Source organism: Oncorhynchus masou, chromosome 15 (assembly GCF_036934945.1).
Source record: "Oncorhynchus masou masou isolate Uvic2021 chromosome 15, UVic_Omas_1.1, whole genome shotgun sequence".
Classification (NCBI taxonomy): domain Eukaryota; kingdom Metazoa; phylum Chordata; class Actinopteri; order Salmoniformes; family Salmonidae; genus Oncorhynchus; species Oncorhynchus masou.
Genome location: NC_088226.1, coordinates 53206688 through 53229807, shown reverse-complemented (window position 1 = coordinate 53229807; position 23120 = coordinate 53206688). Strand labels below are relative to the sequence as shown.

Here is a 23120-nt window from a genome sequence, read left to right as displayed (position 1 = left end):
ATTCTTATTTTCAATGACGGCCTAGGAACAGTGGGTTAACTGCCTGTACAGATTTTTACCTTGTACATTACTAATTATGTTGTGGATTATGTATTAAACCACCCAGACAAATCAAAGATACAGTCGGCCTTCTGAACTGAGCTGCAGGACAGGAATGATACTGCTCAGGGTTTAATGGCTGTGATGGGAGAAATCTCAGGGTGGATCAACAACATTGTAGTGTAAATGACCGAGTGAAAAGAAGAATACAAATATAAAGAATACAAATATTCCAAAACATTCATCTTGTATGCAACAATGCACGAAAGTAATACTGAAACAAACAAAACAGCAAATTAATACACTTTTTGGCCTAAATGCAAAGCCTTATGTTTGAGGGCAAATCCAACACAACACATCACCACTGGTGCTGGCTGCATCATGGTATAGGTATGCTTGACATTTGCAAATACTGGGGAGTTTTTCAGGATAAAAAGAAACGGAATGGAGCTAAGCACAAGCAAAATCCTAGAGGAAAAATGACTTCAGTCTTCTTTACCCCAGAGACTGGGAGAGGAATTCAAATTTGAGCAGGACAATAACCTACAGCACAAGGCCAAATCAACACTGGAGTTGCTTACCAAGTAGACAGTGAATATTCCTTTGTGGCCAAAATACAGTTCTGCGAAAAAATTGCTTGGCAATCTATGGCAAGACTTAAAGTGCTGTCTAGCCATTATCCCCAACATCTAGACAAAGCTTGAAGAATTTTGAAAAGAATAATGGGCAAATATTGCGCAAACTTCTAGACTTATCTAAGACTCACAGCTGTAATCGATGACAAAGGTGTTTCTAACAGGTACAGAAATGACTCAGGGAGCTGAATACTTATGTAACGACTGTATTTTAGTTATTTAATTTGTATTAATCTTAATCAAATAAAATACAAATTCTTCTACTTTGACATTAGAGTATTTTGTGTAGATTGTTGGCAAGAAAATGACAATTAAATCAATTGTTTCATCCCACTTTAACACAATAAAATATGGAGAAATCGAAAGGGTCGGAATACTTTTGCAAGACACTGTAAATTGTATTGTGTTACTTGTTAGATGTATAGAGATGTTTAAAGTATTGTTATCGAGTAGTAATACATTTTGTTGTTATATTGTTATGTGGTATTGCTGGCTCATAATTTGCTGTAATGTATTGGTAGCTGGATGCTGAATAAGTGTGCCATCATTGGAAAGTACAGATCAAATGATGACATAAAGAGCCATTGTGTTGAACAGTGAGAATGGCAGAATGGTGAACTTACTAAACGACTAGAGTTGACTGTGTGATATTAGGTTGCTTCTTGTGTAAATATTTTCCGCCTGGATTTTAATGATTTGTATGTCACTGTGACAAATTGTGTGCTGGGAATGCTGGGAAATGGATTTACTTCAACACTGAACACAGATGTTAAGTTGTTCTGGCTCATTGTGTTCTCGTTGTCCTACCTTGCCTAACTGCATAGGAGGGATAATGTGACTGTGGTGTGGCTTGTTCTGTGGGTCTCTGTAAAGGCAGGGTCGGCATGGTTCCTTTCGTGATAAAGCCCATAACACTCCAATGACCGATTAGGCGTACCACATTTTCGCGGGTCCCTCACACAAGGTCAACACATGGGGCAATGGTATTTTTTTATCCGTTTTTGCAGCTAATCTCATGCTATTCTGCACATTTTGCCATGAGGCTGAGAGAAAATGTTGCTGTTTTAAAGGTAATTTCCTGTAATTCTACACATACTGCCATGGGCCAAAAGGAAAATGTTCAGTTTTATAGGTCAGATTTCTTCTGATAATCTCATGCTATTCTACACATTTTACTATTAGGCTGAGAGAATTCAGCATTTTTTAAGATGCATTTAACAGATAATGTCCTGAAATTCTAAACATTTTTGCCAGGGCTTATGACATGTGCATATGTAATCTGGGGAAATGGTCTTGGAGTGTCTTGTCTACGACATCTATCCTGGATGTCAATCCAAAGTGCCTGTACTTCCATGCAGAAATCTGAGATTTCTTCTGATGATCGGCTAATTCTGAAGAAGCCATAATAGGATTAATGTGAAGCTTTGAGCTCAGTAAAAGTGAAAGGTACCCTGCGGCTGTCCCTGGACCTGCTCTCCTCTGCTCTGCTCTCCTCTACTCCATTGACTACAGAGAACAGCCTGTTCATTGAGACCAGGATTTAAGGATAAGTATCTGTTTACAGAGATACATAAAAAAAAAGAGAGGACGGCATGATACTACCCTGACCAGTTTTCTAATAAGTGGGAGTGCATCAGTGTGGAGCACTGGTAGGTAGCTGAGTTGGTGTGAGAGTGAGGGGTTCTTTTCTGCATTTTGCATGGTGCGGTTGGTTGGCAGGTGATTGGACCAGACCCTCTCTCTGTAAAATGGCTGTTGTTGTCGACTGATGATTTGCCATGCTGCTTTCCACCCTCTGGCTTTATTGACTCCCAGAAAAATGGGGAAGGAGGAAGAGTGAAGAGAGAGAGGAGTCAGACAGACCCACAGACCAGTTGATATATTGGGGAAATGTTCTTCTTTGAACAAAGGGATGTGACTCCATGCCAACAAGGAGAGAGAGAGATTTGATTGGATATTTACAATAGGAAAATAATAACAAAGTAAGCTTTGGCAATTTGTACACTGTTACATCATGCTAATAAAGCGAATTGAAAATTGAGAGAGAGAGAGAAAGAGAGAGAACAATTGTTGTGGTGAAACGGCACCAATAAACCAAAATGTGCTGTTGTTGTGAATGCCCTTGAAGAATTTGGTGGCAGTTTGGTGGCAGTTGGCGGCACCGGTGTTTGTACTTGCTGATGCATTATCACGGACATGATCAATATTTCCCGGTACATCAATATTTAATGCACTCCTCCGCAGAAATCACCCACCAATAACCTATTGATCAGTCCCAGGCTGAATACTTTTAGACTGTGTGAAAACAAACACAGGGGCAGGAAAACAACATGATGTATTTACCAAGGGCAACACTTTGAATGATGTCCACAGAGAATAGTTTGTTATATACTGTCCTGTATTTACTACACCTACACACTTATTCCAAACAAGTGTAAGAAAACTTTGGAGCTGTGAGCATATTTGATGTTCCTGAAAACAGTAGGTCATGCAACACTTTTGGTTTGGCAAGTAAATCCCTCTTTCCATGTCTTTTTATTTGTGGTTATATATCTATATCTGTCTGTCTGTCTGTCTGTGTCTACATACACACACACAGTGGGGCGGGGGCGTATGCCTTATGGCTAACGAGACGTGGTGTGATCACAAAAACATACAGGAACTCAAATCCTTCTGTTCACCTGATTTAGAATTCCTCACAATCAAATGTCGACCGCATTATCTACCAAGGGAATTCTCTTCGATTATAATTACAGCCGTATATATTCCCCCCCAAGCAGACACATCGATGGCTCTGAATTAACTTTATTTTACTCTTTGCAAACTGGAATCCATACATCCTGAGGCTGCATTCATTGTAGCTGGGGATTTTAACAAGGCTAATCTGAAAACAAGACTCCCTAAAATGTATCAGCATATCGATTGCACCACCAGGGCTGGCAAAACCTTGGATCATTGCTATTCTAACTTCCGCGACGCATATAAGGCCCTGCCCCGCCCTCCTTTCGGAAAAGCTGACCATGACTCCATTTTGTTGATCCCTGCCTACAGACAGAAACTAAAACAAGAAGCTCCCACGTTGAGGTCTGTCCAACGCTGGTCCGACCAATCTGATTCCACACTCCAAGACTGCATCAATCACGTGGACTGGGATATGTTTCGTATTGCGTCAGACAACAACATTGAGGAATAGCCTGATTCAGTGTGCGAGTTCATTAGAACGTGCGTTGAAGAGGTCATTCCCATAGCAACGATTAAAACATTCCCAAACCAGAAACCGTGGATTGATGGCAGCATTCGCGTGAAACTGAAAGCGCAAACCACTGCTTTTAATCAGGGCAAGGTGACCGGAAACATGACCGAATACAAACAGTGCAGCTATTCCCTCCGCAAGGCAATTAAACAAGCTAAGTGTCAGTATAGAGACAAAGTAGAATCTCAATTCAACGGCTCAGACACAAGAGGTATGTGGCAGGGTCTACAGTCAATCACGGATGCATTGTCGGAACTAGAAGCACAAGCATTTCGCTACACTCGCATTAACATCTGCTAACCATGTGTATGTGACAAATACAATTTGATGTTGTAATGAGATATTTATGAACTAGCTCATATCAATGGTTTTCAATGGACTGATAAGTAAAAATGGGCTTACACAAAAGTAATGGAATGAGGTGTTTTACAGTAACAGGTGTTTGAATTGTTAGTACTGTAGCAGAAATGTGTATTGAAGCTCTCTCTCTCTCTCCCCTACAGAGACAGTGATGGACACGCGGACGGCCACAGCAGAGCTGGGTTGGATAGCGTATCCTGCATCTGGGGTAAGAACACTCCACTTCATCTAGAACAGTGGTTCCTAAACCTTTCATAGTCCCGGGCCATACCCCTTCAAACATTCAACCACCAGCTGCGTACCCACTCTAGCACCAGGGTCTAATCTGTCTTTTTTTGTTGCCATCATAGTAAGCCTGCCGCACACACACACACACACACACACACACACACACACACACACACACACACACACACACACACACACACACACACACACACACACACACACACACACACACACACACACACACACACACACAATACATTTATTATACACTTACTTTTTGTCACAACCCGGCTTGTGGGAAGTGACATAGAGCTCTTATAGGACCAGGGCACAAATAATAATATAATAATAATCAATCGTTTTGCTCTTTATTTAGCCATCTTACATATGAAACCTTATTTGTTTGTCAAAAATTGTGAATAACTCACCACAGGTTAATGAGAAGGGTATGCTTGAAAGAATGCACATAACTCTGCAATGTTGGGCTGTATTAGAGAGAGTCTCAGTCTTAAATCATTTTCCACATAGTCTGTGCCTCTATTTAGTTTTCATGCTAGTGAGGGCCGAGAATCCACTCTCACATATGTACGTGGTTGCAAAGGGCATCAGTGTCTTAAACAGCGCAATTTGCCAAGGCAAGAAACTGAGTGCAGTCCTATCCAGATATCTGGCAGTGGCTTCTGATTAAATTACATTTTCACAGAACCGGTTGTTGCAATTTCGATGAGGCTCTCTTGTTCAGATATCGGTAAGTGGACTGGAGGCAGGGCATGAAAGGGATAACGAATCCAGTTGTTTGTGTCATCCGTTTCGGGAAAGTACCTGTATAATTGTGCTCAGTCAGGTGCTTTGCTATGTCACATTTGACATTGTACGTAAGCTTGAGTTAATTTGCACACAAAAATCATACAATGATAGAAAGATCTGTGTGTTGTCCTTGTTAATGCAGACATAAAAGAGCTCCAACTTAATCATAGCCTCAATTTTGTCCCGCACATTGAATATAGTTGCGGAGAGTCCCTGTAATCCTAGATTCAGATCATTCAGGCGAGAAAAACATCACCCAGATAGGCCAGTCGTGTGAGAAACTCGTCATCATGCAAGTGGTCAGACAAGTGAAAATTATAGTCAGTAAAGAAAACTTTAAGCTCGTCTCTCAATTCAAAAAACGTATCAATACTTTGCCCCTTGATAACCAGCACACTTCTGTATGTTGTATAAGCGTTTCATGGTCGCTGCCCATATCATTGCATAATGCAGAAAGTGCACGACAGTTCAGGGGCTTTGCTTTAATAAAGTTAACCATTTTAACTGTTGTCCAAAACGTCTTTCATGCTGTCAGGCATTTCCTTGGCAGCAAGAGCCTCTCGGTGGATTCTGCAGTGTACCCAAGTGGCGTAGAAAGCAACTGTTTGCACGCGTGTTACCATTCCACTACTGTATGTCTCCCTGTCATGGCTTTTGTTCCATCAGGACAGATACCAACATATCCATCAGTACAGATACCAACATATCTTGACCGCCAAAGCCCATTTGATGTCATAAAGCTACCCAGTACTTTAAAAAGATCCTCTCCTGTTGTCCTGGTTTCCAGTGGTTTGCAGAAGAGGATGTCTTCCTTAATTGACCCCCCATAAACGTAACGGACATATACCAGGAGCTGTGCCAGGCCCTCCACGTCTGTTGACTCATCCAGCTGTAACGCATATAATTGACTGACTTGTATGCGTAGCAGTAATTGTTTCAAAACATCTCCTGCCATGTCACTGATGTGTCGTGAAACAGTGTTGTTTGATGAAGATATTGTCTGTATATTTTCTTTGGCCTTTCCCCCCAGCATTGTCCCAGCCATATCCGTGGCAGCAGGAATAATTAAGTCCTCCACAATAGTATGGGACTTGCCTGTCCCAGCCATTCGGTAGCTCACCATATAAGACCCTTCTAGCCCCTTCTTATTAATGGTATCTGTTGCTTTTATACATGTCTGGCTTCTCGAAAAGTCATCTTTATTCACGCTCAGGCTTATTTTTCAAATTGTCATGTTCTGTTTCTAAATGTCTGTGTGAAGGTTTCCCGCGATAGATTAACGGTTAATGTGATTGGATGTTAATTATTTGACTAGGCTACCTGTATTTTACATTGTGTTGTTATTTCGCTGAACACTAAATGGTTACAGTTTATTTTTGGCAGTGAAACGAGGCTTCTCAGGCGAGAAAAAAACCTCACCTAAATGTATAGCCTCGTTGTAAAATATAAATGTACTGTTTGAAAATGTGAAGGAAAAATGTTTTAAGAAAAAAGAAATGGCCGTACCCCCGACTGCATTGCGCTTACCCCTGGGGGTACGCATACCCCAGTTTGGGAATACCTGTTCTACACTATAGTTGCTTGTTATGTCACATAAATAAAATTTAGATGAACTATTAGAATTTTAGCAACCATGAAATGCCGAAGAGATTTCTGCATGGTACATCTGTAAGAAAGTGTTGTGAAAACACTTCTGGGGGTTTCAGTGCACGTAAAAGGCAGCATCATAACACGAAAAACGCTTATCTCATACAATCCATGATTTAGAAATGCAAATGGTTTGTAGCCTAAATATTGATTGATGATAAGGGCCTATGCAGAATATTTTCTTTGTAATCTGTATACATAAAGTATTGAAAATGAAGATAGAATTCCAAACAGGAGAGGCAATAACTGGTACATTTTGTTTGAAATGTACCCACTCAACCACACTGCCACATTGTAAGAAATTATTCTGGGGTTCATTGAAATTGACAACAACAACAAAAAATAACCAACATATTCTTTATAAAAATGAATGCAAGTTATGCAGAGCCCGTTGGCCAGTGGTAACTGACCCAGCTTAGACACCTCACTGATGACCGGGGTTAAATTCCTTGCTCCAACATTTTCATCTCTTTCTCCCACCTATCTGTATCTCTGTCATTTCAGAACTATCTCAATAAAGTGCCAAATACCCCCAAAAGTAGATTTGATTTGTTCATTTCATTTGACCAAAATAATAAAGAATATATCCAACATAATATGTTGGTCAAAATGTAAGTGTCTTTCATAACCAACAAGAGAACATTTTGTGATTGAACTCATTGGAAGTCTGGTTTTTACCACCTTGCATTTCCTATCTTGCCAAGTGACTCTGTTTTTAGATGATTGTGGGTAATAGTTTTTTGAATTTACGATTCTGTCACATGTTGTATGCATGTTTGAAGAAAGAGAAGTATACTTCTATGTTCGTATTAAGCTTGTTGTGCCATGATGTGTAATTGACAGAGGTGAGACCAAGTCATTGTTTTACAAGTCACAAGTAAGTCAAGTCTTAGCACTCAAGTCCCAAGTCAAGAAAGACAAGTCCGAGTCAAGTCTCAAGTCAAGACCGCCAAATATCAAGTCAAGTCTCAAGTCCTAAACTTTGAGTTTCGAGTCTTACACAGGTCACAATAGTCGTAATAGTATATTACATATTACAATAGTATATTACAATAGTATATTACACTTACGCAAATCATGAATGCTTTTAAAAATATCTATATATTTATTACTTTCCAAATAAACTTTATATTTCCATGGAAATACATGGGTAGCCATGAGAAATACACCCCCCCCCCAATAGTGATCGACTATCGAGGATCGCTATGGGGCGCAATCGGGCGATGTAGGCTTGTACACAATCGCCCAACCTTAACACACACACTCGCTCTGTGTGGTTACCGTAGGCTAATGTATGTCAATAGTTTTAGGAACAGCAGTAACATCAGGTAGGATTTAGGCTACCAACTGCCTAGCCAGTTGTAGCTCAATCTTGGATGCAATGATCACGTTCCCACACTGACTGACTGTGTGGAGGCTTATTGATTTAATGTTACATTAGCCTACATGATACACTAGTAAAGTAATAAAATATATAGCTGTTGGCTATATTAGCAGCTGTAGTTGGCTATATTTAGCTGTAGTTGGCTATATTTATGCAGCTTCAAATGTCGAACAAAGTTGGAAATTGTTGCACCTCCGTCTGTAATTTTTGTCCTGCATGTTTTGCAAGTTGCAATCCATTTTTTATTGATACAGCGTCGTCTTTATATCCGAAAATAATAATTTTGGGTCTCATCTTTCCTCTGCACTGCCACGCTCAACTTTTTCTCAGCTGGCACAATTTGATTGGCTGCTGTCCGATTCAAACTGTAAACCATTAAATGAAGAGTTGATGAGCTGCACACTTTTTTAATAGCATCATTTTTAATATTTGGGTTTAGGGAGGGTATCAAGTCTGGTCGAGTCATAAGGCTCAAGTCCAAGTCAAGTCACAAGTCATTGGTGTTAAAGTCAAAGTTGAGTTGCAAGTCATGTGACTCGAGTCCACACCTCTGGTAATTGATAATGATAAACGGATATCAAAACCGTCAGGCAAATTGATATTCAATGAGGACAGCACCCATTCCCACATGTGTGATTGTCAATGGAAGAGGCAAGTGTAGAATCCTCAATTCTTGCTGCCAGGTTGTGCTGGTGGTTTCAACACTGCTTGACAATGCCTGCCAAATTGGTAAATTATCAAATTCAGAAAACAATGTTAAACATTAAGAAGTTAAGAAGAAGATATCTAATTCTGTATTAGACAGGATTCAAAACATGATGGTGTTTAAAAGCTTTAGAGAGAGGAAACAACATCAAATGAGAAGGTATCTAATTCTGCTCTAAGCAGGGCTTGAATAACCTAAATAGTTTTTTCAATAATTTCGGTTAGTGCTCCCAGTCACTGGCAAGGTGTTGCACAACACTTGATTAAGTGGTGTTACAACACACCATGCAATATTTCAAATTATCTCAGGACTATGTGTTTCAATACTCCAGTAAAGTTACGTTTTCCTCTCTTTGAAGATGTTGGCAGCTCAGTTGCCACTAGTTTTGGTGTTCCAAAGCACTTCATTTTAACAGTGTATTGTTGATAATTCCACCCTGAAGGATGCAGTTACACACATTGGTTATAATTTGATGCTTAGTCTAGGATATATTATTCTTCAAATTTGTTTGTGGCTTTTGTAACAATTTAATCTCATTAAATCCCTGTTAACAATAAAACACTGTTCGGTCTAGTTATGTATTACTTGCTGAAGGAAAGTCACACTCAGTGACACTGAGTACACAACGCCAGCGCAAAGCTCAGAACTACCACATTGAAGATGCTATCGGAGGAGACGATGACCCACTAGCATTGTGGAGAGGAAATGAAGGTTGTTTTCCACTCATGGCCAACGTTCCCTGAAGATACCTGTGCATCTCTGCAACAACCACTCTGTCTGAAAGTGTTTTCAGTACAGCAGGCAATATTGTCACTCAACTCCTGTCACGCCCTGGTCGAAGTATATTGTGTTTGTCTGCATTTAGTTGGTCAGGCCAGGGTGTGACATGGGTTTATTGTGGTGTGTTTTGTCTTGGGGTTTTTGTTAGGTATTGGGTTTGTGGCTTAGTGGGGGTATCTAGCAAAGTCTATGGCTGTCTGGAGTGGTTCTCAATCAGAGGCAGGTGTTTATCGTTGTCTCTGATTGGGAACCATATTTAGGCAGCCATATTCTTTGTGTTTCGTGGGTGATTGTTCCTGTCTCTGTGTTTATTGTCACCAGATAGGCTGTATAGGTTTTCACACATTTATTGTTTTGTTTAGTTATTTCATGTCGAGTTCATTTATTAAAGAACATGAATAACCACCATGCTACATTTTGGTCCGCTTCTCTTCCACCAGACGAAAGCCGTTACAACTCCGAAGTCTTCTAAAACCAGAAAATGTGAATATGCTCGTTCTCCTTGCCAGAAACCTTTAGGTAGACCTAAGACATGCTAAAAAACAACTAGAACTTATTGTTCTTTATTGCAATTTATTATTTAATTTTAAATTAAGCCTATATTAAAATCCAGATGCATATTTTTCAAAAGACATATCCTATTGGATAGGCTAAAATATTTTGTCAAGCCTCGAAAGACTTACTTGCACTTGTTTGTTTTATTTGCGCTATTTGGCTATTACCTTACTTATTTTTTGTTTGTCACTGTATCTAAACAAGTGGTAGTCTATAGTTGAGCATACCACACCCTGATGAAAAAAACCAGCAGAGACCAGCATTGGAGGGTCATGCTGGAGATCAGCCTTCACTGTGTTTTTGCTGGTGACCAGCCTTCGCTGTGTTTTGGAAACTGGAGACCAGCCTTTGCCTGAGCCACATACACAAACGTTATAACATTTGGGTTATGATCAGTTTATGGCTACTTCCCATATCTTGAGCTTGAGACCACAGTAGTCAAGCATACTTTTATAGAGTAAACTAGCTATTAATCTAATTAGTCTTGTCACGCCCTGGCCATAGAGAGGCTTTTATTCTCTATTTTGGTTAGGCCAGGGTATGACTAGGGTGGGCATTTTTTGTTCCCTTTTCTATGTTTTTGTATTTCTTTGTTTTTGACCGGGTACGGTTCTCAATCAGGGACAGCTGTCTATTGTTGTCTCTGACTGAGAACCATACTTCGGTAGCTCTTGCCCACATGGGTTTTGTGGGTAGTTGCTTTCTGTTTTGTGTTTTGCACCTGACGGAGCTGTTTCGCTTGTTCTTTTTGTTACTGTATTTGGTGTTCAGTTGTATTTAAAAAATGAGGAACACGTACCACGCTGCGCTTTGGTCCTCACCTTCTTCCACCAACGGCCGTTACAGGTCTGCAATTTTGCAACACCGCTTGCGTCCGTCTGCCTGTTACAAAGGGGCCCAGGTAACAATATGTAACGTTTATAACGCTATTCCCTCGCTTTCTCTATTGCACAATTACAGTTCCGTCAAACATATGTATTACTAATCCTTCTTCTACATGTGGTTCCATGGGTATTACAGTCTCCCATCGAATATCAACAATAAGACATGTACAGTGCTTTGCATAAGTCTTCATCCCCCTTGGCGTTATTCCTATTTTGTTGCATTACAACCTGTAATTTGAATGGATTTTTATTTGGATTTCATGTAATGGATATATACAAAATAGTCCAAATTGGTGAAGTGAAATTAAAAAATAACTATTCCCCACTAAGCAAGGGGCACCAACAAGCAAGCGGCACCATGAAGACCAAGGAGCTCTCCAAACAGGTCAGAGACAAAGTTGTGGAGAAGTACAGGTCAGGGTTGGGTTATAAAAATACATCAGAAACTTTGAACATCCCATGGAGCACCATTAAATGCATTATTAAAACATTTAAAGAATATGGCACCACAACAAACCTGCCAAGAGAGGGCCGCCCACCAAAACTCAGACCAGGCAAGGAGAGAATTAATCAGAGCCAAAAAAATACCAAAGATAACCCCGAAGGAGCTGCAAAGCTTCACAGCGGAGATTGGAATATCTGTCCATAGGATCACTTTCAGCCATACACTCCACAGAGCTGGGCTTTATGAAAGAGTGGCCAGAAAAAAGCCATTGCTTAATTAAAGAAAAACATTTGCAAACATGTATGGTGTTTGCCAAAAGGCATGTGGGAGACTCCCCAAACATATGGAAGAAGGTACTCTGGTCAGATGAGACTAAAATTGAGATTTTTGGCCATCAAGCAAAACGATATGTCTGGCGCAAACCAACCAACATCCATCACCCCGAGAACACCATCCCCACAAGGAAGCATGGTGTTGGCAGCATCATGCTGTGGGGATGTTTTTCATCAGCAGGGATTTTGAAATTGGTCAGAATTGGAGGAATGATGGATGAAGTTAAATACAGGGATATTCTTGAGGGGAAACCTGTTTCAGTCTTTCAGAGATTTGAGACTGGGACGAAGGTTCCCCTTCCAACAGGACAATGGCCCTAAGCATACTGCTAAAGCAACACTTGAGTGGTTTAAGGGGAAACAAATGTCTTGGAATGGCCTAATCAAAGCCCAAACCTCAATTCAATTGAGAATCTGTGGTATGACTCAAAGATTGCTGTACACCAGCAGAGCCCATCCAACTTGAAGGAGCCGGAGCAGTTTTGCCTTGAAGAATGGGCAAAAATCCCAGTGTCTAGATTATAGAGATGTACCCCAAGAGACTTGCAGCAGTAATTGCTGCAAAAGGTGGCTCTACAAAGTTTTCTGTTTTTGTCTTATTTCTTGTTTGTTTCACAATAAAATATTTTGCATCTTCATAGTGGTAGGCATATTGTGTAAATCAAATGATACAAACCCCTACAAAAATCTATTTTAATTCCAGGTTGTAAGGCAACAAAATAGGAAAGATGCCAAGGGGGTGAATACTTTCGCAAGCCACTGTAGCCTATAGGATATTTAAGCTAGCCTACCTCAAAACAGATGTTAGCCACTGCTCCATGATCTACCACCAACCACTCGACTTCAATCTTCTTTATTTTAATGGATTACAATACAGTATTTTTACGTTTAGGTGGCTAATGAGCAATGAGATGTTTTAGGAGATAACTAAACTAGTTGACATGTTTCAGCTCGCTAAGCTACCTAGCTTGAAGACATCGTATCAGTGCTTGGTAAACAACTAGCCATCTAGGAAGTTGATAAAGTGTACATCAGTCCAATCAAAGTAACTGTGCAGAAGATGTTGATTTATCCGTAGTCAATGACATTGGAGCACTGAAGAGGGGCTTTTGCTCTTGCTCTCCTAACAGGTGCTGCGGTGTCGTTGTGTCCCCATGAGTGATTGCACCATAAGCCAATCATGCGCAACAAGAGAACCAAATACATCTACGCTCTGTACTTTCCTCTGTCTGCCCCTCCACTATAGAATGCACATAGCGAGGCTAAAACAGCTGCATTTTGAAGCTGCCTTACTCAATGCAAAATTTACCAAAATAATAATACAATGGGAAAGGGACCACCTATGCTTCATTAGATCAAGCAATTCTTTTAATAAAATTGCTTTTTTTTGCTTACTGATATGATATATTGTTGTGACATTAAATAATATAATTGCATGCAAATCTCCTAGATATTTGTGGGGCTCTGTTTGTTTCCTATATTTCCTAACTCCTCATTCATACTGTAGGCGCTGGCTGGTAGCCTGGTTTTGAGTTTTCTGTGCCATGTTAAGTGGGGAGAGAGGATGTGCATCCGCTGTGTCTCATGCAATACCCCAAGGGTATACTTTAGTTTGAGCACACTTAGATTCCAATTTCAAGCTTGCCAAAAGATTAATTAAAACGCTTAGATCTCGCTCTGAACAATTAAGTTCTACTTATGTGCTACAATAAGTGAAACATTAAACATCAGAATTGGTCAAATCCAGAGGAGGCCAAGAAATGCCAGAGGTCCTTTTTTGCATGATCAGTTGAGAGCTTTAACGTGCCATTTTTTAACACTCAAGATTAGGTTCTGTTGATTGTATGTGCATGTCATTAAGATGAATTCAAATTCACAAGACGGTGCCATATTCAGATTGACAGATTGACATTGATAGTGATTTAAATTGCATTTCCAAATGATAGTAAATCTCATACTTGATCGATTCACACTTGATGATTATAGAAACTGATTCAGTTTTTTTATATAGATAAAAAGTAATTTAAAACTGTTTATTTTACAAATTGGAAAATGAATAATGTTCTGCAAAATTAGGCGCATTTAGGCCCTTAGGGTTTGCTCTTTATAGGAATTTAATTAGTGAGATTAATTTAAATGAATATAGATTATATGCAGCAATATTCAAATCTATTTTACAGATGAGTGATCAGCAGCAACAGGAAATGTGAAAATAGTTCATGACAATTTTTGTCATTAAATGTTAAATTTAATAATACAAACTTCAGAAACATTTTAAACACCAAAAACACTACCATTTTTTTGGGGGGGGGTGTGGTTTTAGACTGCCCCCTGTCAGCAAATCATTTGGGCTCCTGAGTGGTGCAGCGGTCTAAGGCACTGCATCTCAGTGCTAGAGGCCCTGGTTTGATCCCGGGCTGTATCACAACCGACCCGAATTGGGAGTCCCATAGGGCGGTGCACAATTGGCCCAGCGTCGTCCGGGTTAGGGGAGGGGTAGGCAGTCATTGTAAATAAGAATTTGTTCCTAATAACAGACTTGCCAAGTTAAATAAAAGTCAATAATATCTTTGACATTATGATGAAACAGTTTTTTAAAATTGTCCCTCTCATTTTCATCAGGTACTCTGAGTAAATCCAGTGTTTTTCTATAGTCTTCTACTCATATGGACATTGAGTCCCTATAGACAACAGAGGGAGATGAGATTGCAGGGGTTTTCAAAATTGTAGGTTATAAAGTGAAGAACAGTGAGTTTTCTTCCTTCAGATAAATTGAGTGTGTGGTGAAATACAGGCATGACCCGGAGCTAGATGTTCTGTTAGATTAAACGTTTAGTGGGTCAGAGAGAAACAATGAATTGAGAAGATTGAACTGGGCACTCGTGTGTTGGTGTGTACGGGATGTACAGCGATTTGGGTGAGTGTGGGAACAGAGGAGACTGCCTGTGAAGCGCCTGTACCCCTCTATTATCATCCCTCCATCCTCTGATCCACAGGGAGAACTCGCTATGGAGTCAGTTTATCCCTCACTCACATTCCCACCGCACTCCTCTACACCAAGCCTTCTTATAAAGTCTGCTCTTCTTCCTCCCCAAAAACATGCATGACATGGATGTTGATCATTACTTGTTTAACCTGGGGATGGTGTAATAGAATCTGAAGTTAGATTAGACTCTTGTATCTGTTCCTGATGCTACACAGACATTTAGAGCCAGGTTCTAACTTCAGTCAAGAACCCACTGAAATTGTATCTAATAGATTCTACCATTACATACAGTACATACAATAATTAATTCAGTGGTCAGTTTATTAGGTACACCCATCTAGTACCAGGTCGGACACACCTTTTCCTCCAGCACAGCCTGAATTCTTCGGGGCATGGAAACATTGCTGAATTGGTATCAAGGGACCTGACATGTGCCAGGAAAATATTCCCTACAACATTACACCACCGCCACCAGCCTGTACTGTTGACACCAGACAGAATGGAGCCATGGGCCCATGCTGCTTATGCCAAACAGGGATTTGTCGGACCAGGCAATGTTTTTCCACTACTCAATTGCCCAGTGTTGGATCGCGTGCACACTGGAACCACTTCTTCTTGTTTTCAGCTGATAGGAGTGGAAGCTGGTGTGTTCGTCTGCTGCAGTAGCCCATTTGTGAGAAGGACTTACGAGTTGTGCGTTTTGAGATGGTGTTCTGCACACCACTGTTGTATTTGCCTGTTTGTAGCCCATCTGCTAGCTTGCACCGCCATTCTCCTTCGACCTCTCATCAACAAGCTATTTTCGCCCACAGGACTGCCACTGACCTGGATGTTTTTTGTTTGTCGCACCATTCTTGTAAACCCTAGACACTGTCATGCATAAAAAGCCCAGTAAACCGATCTTTTTCTGAGATCCTGGAACCACCGACTGCTTAGGTCACTCGTTTTGTCCATTCTAACAGAATGCCTCGATGCCTGTCTGCCTGCTTTATATAGCAAGCCATGCCAACTTGACTCAAGCCATGCTCACTTGACTCATAAACATTTTCTAATTGAAACCCCTCGCACCAGAAATTACTGTTCTTTACACAGATATACACACAAAGAAACCGACGCATTTTTACACACGCAAACACACAGGATGTATTTCAGATCGGTGAAGACCAGAGCATATTGAGCACTCCGTTATGACCAGTTGATTTTAACTCCTGATTTTCTGTTTTTGAGCCCACAATATAACTCTCTGCTTTAAGCTATACAGGTCTGTATGAGTAGGAACAAACTGTTCCAAAACCCTGCTGTGTTCAAACAGCTTTGTGGTGTTTCATCCATCTTTCCTTTTTAAAGCAATCTTTCTTTTTATTCATGATGAAAGAGGAACATACTGTTTTCTCGCTGAAGGAGAGATTCATTTCCAGCTACAGTGTATTCGGGAAGAATTTAAACCCTTTGACTTTTTTAAAAACATTTTGTTTCATAACAGCCTTATTCTAAAATGCATTGAAAAAAATGTTTGTGTATTTTAGCAAATTTATGAACACATGTAAAAATTACATAAGTATCCACACCCTTTACTCAGTACTTTGTTGAAGCACCTTGGGCAGCGATTACAGCCTTTAATCTTCCTGGGTATGATGATGCTTCGCACACGTATTTGGGGAGTTTCTCACATTCTTCCCTGCAGATCCCTTCAAGCTCTGTCAGGTTGGATGGCGAGCGTCGCTGCACAACAATTTTCAGGTCTCTCCAGCGATGTTTGATCGGGTTCAAGTCCGGGCTCTGGCCGGGCCACTCAAGGATATTCAGAGGCTTGTAACGAAGCCACTCCTGCGTTGTCTTGGCTGTGTGCTTAGGGTCGTTGTCCTGTTGGAAGGTGAACCTTCACCCCAGTCTGCACTCTGGAGCAGGTTTTCACAAAGGATCTCTCTGTACTTTGCTCTGTTCATTTTTCCCTCGAACCTGACTCGTCTTCAGTCCCTGCCCGCTGAAAAACATCCCCTAAGGCATGATGCTGCCACCACCATGCTTCACCGTAGGGATGGTGCCAGGTTTCCTCCAGATGTGACGCTTGGCATTCAGGCCAAAGAGTTCAATTTAGGTTTCATCAGACCAGAGAATCTTGTTTCCCATGGTCTGAGAGTCTTTAGGTGCCTTTTGGCAGACTCTGGGCGGGCTGCCGTGCCTTTTTAATGAGGATTGGCTTCCATCTGGCAACTCAACCGTAAAGGCCTGATTAGTGGAGTACTGCAGAGATGGTTGTCCTTCTGGAAGGTTCTCCCATCTCCACAGAGGAACTCTGGAACCATCGGGTTCTTGGTCACCTCCCTGACCAAGGCCCTTCATACAATCCTGTCTCGGAGATCTACGGGCAATTCCTTCAACCTCATGGCTTGGTTTTTGCTCTGACATGCAATGTCAACTGTGGGACCTTAAACTGTATAGACAGGTGTGTGCTTTTCCAAATCATGTCCAATCAATTTAATTTACCACAGCAAGACTCCAACCAACTTGTAGAAACATCTGAAGGATGATCATTGGAACCAGGATGCAGCTCAATTTCAGATGGCTCTGAACAAACTTTATTTGACTCTTTGCAAACTGGAATCCATACATCCTGAGGCTGCATTCATTTTAGCTGGGGATTTTAACAAGGCTAATCTGAAAACAAGACTCCCTAAAATGTATCAGCATATCGATTGCGCCACCAGGGCTGGCAAAACCTTGGATCACTGTTATTCTAACTTCCGCGACGCATATAAGGCCCTGCCCCGCCCCCGTTTCGGAAAAGCTGACCACGACTCCATTTTGCTGATCCCTGCTTACAGACAGAAACTAAAACAAGAAGCTCCCACGCTGAGGTCTGTCCAACGCTGGTCCGACCAATCTGATTCCACACTCCAAGACTGCTTCCATCACGTGGACTGGGACATGTTTCATATTGCGTCAGGCAACAACATTGACGAATACGCTGATTCGGTGTGCGAGTTCATTAGAACGTGCGTTGAAGATGTCGTTCCCATAGCAACGATTAAAACATTCCCTAACCAGAAACCGTGGATTGACGGCAGCATTCGCGTGAAACTGAAAGCGCGAACCACTGCTTTTAATCAGGGCAAGGTGACCGGAAACATGACCGAATACAAACAGTGTAGCTATTCCCTCCGCAAGGCAATCAAACAAACTAAGCGTCAGTATAGAGACAAAGTAGAATCTCAATTCAACGGCTCAGACACAAGAGGTATGTGGCAGGGTCTACAGTCAATCACAGACTACAAGATGAAATCCAGCTCAGTCACGGACCAGGATGTCTTGCTCCCAGGCAGACTAAATAACTTTTTTGCCTGCATTGAGGACGATACAGTGCCACTGACACGGCCTGCAACGGAAACATGCGGTCTCTCCTTCACTGCAGCCGAGGTGAGTAAAACATTTAAACGTGTTAACCCTCGCAAGGCTGCAGGCCCAGACGGCATCCCCAGCCGCGCCCTCAGAGCATGCGCAGACCAGCTGGCTGGTGTGTTTACGGACATATTCAATCAATCCCTATACCAGTCTGCTGTTCCCACATGCTTCAAGAGGGCCACCATTGTTCCTGTTCCCAAGAAAGCTAAGGTAACTGAGCTAAACGACTACCGCCCCGTAGCACTCACTTCCGTCATCATGAAGTGCTTTGAGAGACTAGTCAAGGACCATATCACCTCCACCCTACCTGACACCCTAGACCCACTCCAATTTGCTTACCGCCCAAATAGGTCCACAGACGACGCAATCTCAACCACACTGCACACTGCCCTAACCCATCTGGACAAGAGGAATACCTATGTGAGAATGCTGTTCATCGACTACAGCTCGGCATTTAACACCATAGTACCCTCCAAGCTCGTCATCAAGCTCGAGACCCTGGGTCTCGACCCCGCCCTTTGCAACTGGGTACTGGACTTCCTGACGGGCCGCCCCCAGGTGGTGAGGGTAGGCAACAACATCTCCACCCCGCTGATCCTCAACACTGGGGCCCCACAAGGGTGCGTTCTGAGCCCTCTCCTGTACTCCCTGTTCACCCACGACTGTGCGGCAATGCACGCCTCCAACTCAATCATCAAGTTTGCGGACGACACAACAGTGGTAGGCTTGATTACCAACAACGACGAGACGGCCTACAGGGAGGAGGTGAGGGCCTGTCATAGTTGAAGTGTACCCATGATGAAGATTACAGGCCTCTCATCTTTTTAAGTGGGAGAACTTGCACAATTGGTGGCTGACTAAAACCTTTTTTGCCCCACTGTATATGTCTGTGTTTGTCTGTGGTTGTGTGGATGAATGAGAGTGTCTGGGCTAAGGTGTGGAGAATCAGACAGGTGGTCAGTCCAGTTCAAGTGTTCAGCAGTCTGATGTCTTGTGGATAGAAACTGTCTCTGAGTCTGTTGGTGTCAGACCTCATGCTAATATTTATGTTTCTTGATTCCATTCTTTTACGTTTAGATTCGTGTGTATTGTTGTGAATTGTTAGATACTACTGCACTGTTGGAGCTAGGAATACAAGCAATAACTCCCACAATAACATCTGCCAAATATGTGTATGTGACCAATAAAATTTGATTTGATACCGCTTGCCTGACGGTAAGGGAGAGAACAGCTCATGGCTGAGGTGTGTAGGGTCCTTGATGATGCTGCATACCTTCCTCGGGCACCGTTTTGAGAATTTAGTATGTCTTGGATGGGTGGGAGCACTCAAACCTTCCACCTCCTAAACCACTTTTTCCTTCATAGACGGCCCAGATCACAGTAATGAGGAGGAAGAGCACTCAAACAGACCCCCCAGAGTTCACGAATTTAAACTAGTGGGCTCTCCTGCATATTCCCTCTATTGTGTCAGTCTAAAAGAGACATCTAACTTTAATCAGCATCTAGCTGGGTTGGGGAGCATTGGGTTGGGGAGCATTGGGTTGGGGAGCAGTGGGATGGGGAGCAGTGGGATGGGGAGCAGTGGGATGGGGAGCAGTGGGTTGGGGAGCAGTGGGATGGGGAGCAGTGGGATGGGGAGCAGTGGGATGGGGAGCAGTCGGATGGGAATCAGTGGGATGGGAATCAGTGGGATTGGGAGCAGTGGGATGGGAATCAGTGGGATGGGGAGCAGTCGGATGGGAATCAGTGGGATGGGAATCAGTGGGATGGGAATCAGTGGGATGGGAATCAGTGGGATGGGAATCAGTGGGATGGGGAGCAGTGGGTTGGGGAGCAGTGGGTTGGGGAGCAGTGGGTTGGAGAGCAGTGGGATGGGAATCAGTGGGATGGGGATCAGTGGGATGGGAATCAGTGGGATGGGAATCAGTGGGATGGGGAGCAGTGGGATGGGGAGCAGTGTAGCCTAGGCTCTTTGTTCCCTGCTCTTTCATTTATACGCACTCTGTTACCTCATTAGGGTTGATGCAGGTGAACCTGTTGATTCAGACTGTGGTGCTGTCTGCCTGCCGCTGACGGTCCTCATTATCACGCCTCTCTTCCCCTTCTCCTCCACTCAGAGTCACACAGACAGAGTAATCCTGAGAGAGGTGGAGGACAGCAGAGAGGAGGTTAGAGAGGGAGGACACTTTTTTACTGGAACGTGGATGAACACAGTGGAAAATAGGAAAGACATGGTCCAGTCTGATCATCCATGTTCAGTCACTATGAAAACACACAGCTTTTACAGTACCATACCATAGTACGGTATGCTGTGTATATATAATATAGCACAGTGGTTCCCAACCCCGGTCCACAAGTACCCCCAACAGTACACATTTTTATTGTAGTCCTGGACAACACACCTGATTCAACTTGTCAATCATCAGGCCTTCTGAGTCGAATTAGGAGTGTTTGTCCAGGACGACAACAAAACAGTGCTGTTGGGGGTATAGCATCTGATGTAGTGGATGTTGTCCACTGTTTAAAGCATTCCCTCTCATGTCCATTTACTCTCTAAATATACACACATGGATAGTACATCCAGCTCCAGAGGAGTGTGTGTGTGGCTCTCAGGTTTATTTGTAGAAGTGAATAAAGCAGCGGGACCAGGGAAGTGCATTACAACTGAGGTGCGGCAGGACGCCCCATTATTTCCATTATGGACCAGAACCAATGAGGTGCAGCTGAATACTCTGTTATTTTTACCTGGTGGGGCCGAGGCGATGAGGTGCCATGGGATGCTTTCTTCTCCTCTATCTATCTGAGAGGAGCACAGAGAGGAGAGGACACACACATACAGTAGACAGAGAGTGAGACACTGCATCTGTTCCAGGGCTGCTTTGTTCTCTCTCAGAAAGCCATCCATACATCCATCCAGCCACCCCCTCACTCTCTTTAGCTGCCTGCCTGCCTGGCTAAGAGGTGACGGGGACACTCCACTGATTGTGTTTGCTGGGACACTCACGACAAGGACATGACAGGTTTTTATTAGAAGCCCAATTAACACTACCTCTGCTTTCTGTTTGGACTTTTGTTAAAGATTGAGGACCCGGCTTCCTAGTTATTAGGATCTGAAGCAGCAACAGTTGAGACAGAATCAGTAGCCTAGACAGTAGACTAGATCAGGTGCAAAATAGATGATTTTTTTTTTTACAGTGCAGGTGATGGAGAAGACTGGATCCAGAGATGTAGCATATTTATCAAATATAAAACGTAAAAAATTATGAAAAATAGTGGTTGACGAAAAACATAAACGTTTTGCCACTAGTAATATTATCTCAACTCGAGGACAAAGTGCAAAAGCGCTTCAAATTGAGGAGAACAGTTGGCATAACCTGGCATAATCCATTCACACCTTTAAACAGGGAAATTCTTAATGAACATTGATGTTACACTTCAAAGGCAATACTAGCCTATAGCATGATTCTCACCATAATGACAATATTTGACCTGTTAATGAAAACAAAGACTTAATTTACATAAACATTAGTGTTTACAACAAACAATGAAATGACCTCTTAACCTGGATAAACCAAAAACGAAAGGCCTGTAAACTGTGGTTAAAAGTCGTGCTTGACCGGCGCACACTAACCAAGGACCAATTCTTGGCGTTACAAAACTAAGAAATGCTAATGCTTAACATATCGTTTGTTCTTTTACCTACATATTATAATACAACATGTTTGATGGGACAAGCAATTGCATAGTTATAGGTTAGCAGCAAGAATTGTAGCAAACACTGCTGTTTCTGTGGGGAGAAATTGTGTGAAATAAATGGCCAGCGTCACTTGACAATAGCGCACAGGCATATTGTCACCGCTTCATTTAGGTGCAAATGTGTTTACAAAATGTGTTTACCTAGTGCAAATGTGTTTAGATTAATTTCGTAGGTCTGCACTTGTAGATTGGTGAAAATCCACTTAAAATTAGTGTAGGATAAACCAAGGTAGCAAGCCTTTACATCACCACTCGGAATACTATAAGCAGAGTAGGGAAGTACCGCTGTAGGAAATTGATTACAAAAAAACTCTAATCCGTTACATTACCAGCAAAAATATTTTAATCAGATTACAGATACTTTTGAAAAACTAGATTATTAATTCTAGGATTACTTTTGTTTTCTCAATGACATTCAAATCAGCATTGAAAAAAAGGCACAAATGTACAAATGTCCATGATCTCGCCATCACGGTTGACAACTCCATTGTGTCCTCCTCCCAGGGCGCTAAGAACCTTGGCGTGATCCTGGACAACACCCTGTCGTTCTCAACTAACATCAAGGCGGTGGCCCGTTCCTGTAGGTTCATGCTCTACAACATCCGCAGAGTACGACCCTGCCTCACACAGGAAGCGGCGCAGGTCCTAATCCAGGCACTTGCCATCTCCCGTCTGGATTACTGCAACTCGCTGTTGGCTGGGCTCCCTGCCTGTGCCATTAAACCCCTACAACTCATCCAGAACGCCGCAGCCCGTCTGGTGTTCAACCTTCCCAAGTTCTCTCACGTCACCCCGCTCCTCCGCTCTCTCCACTGGCTTCCAGTTGAAGCTCGCATCCGCTACAAGACCATGGTGCTTGCCTACGGAGCTGTGAGGGGAACGGCACCGCAGTACCTCCAGGCTCTGATCAGGCCCTACACC

General features: G+C 42.3%; 1 protein-coding gene across 1 annotated transcript in view; it reads left to right on the top strand.

Moving 5' to 3' along the window:
• Nucleotides 1-23120, top strand: part of LOC135556435 (ephrin type-B receptor 1-like) — a 180997-nt gene that overhangs the window by 38917 nt on the left and 118960 nt on the right. Inside the window, exon 2 of the mRNA XM_064989642.1 lies at nt 4431-4495. Within this exon, the coding sequence (XP_064845714.1) occupies nt 4431-4495 (65 nt within the window). The remainder of the gene's footprint in view (nt 1-4430; nt 4496-23120) is intronic.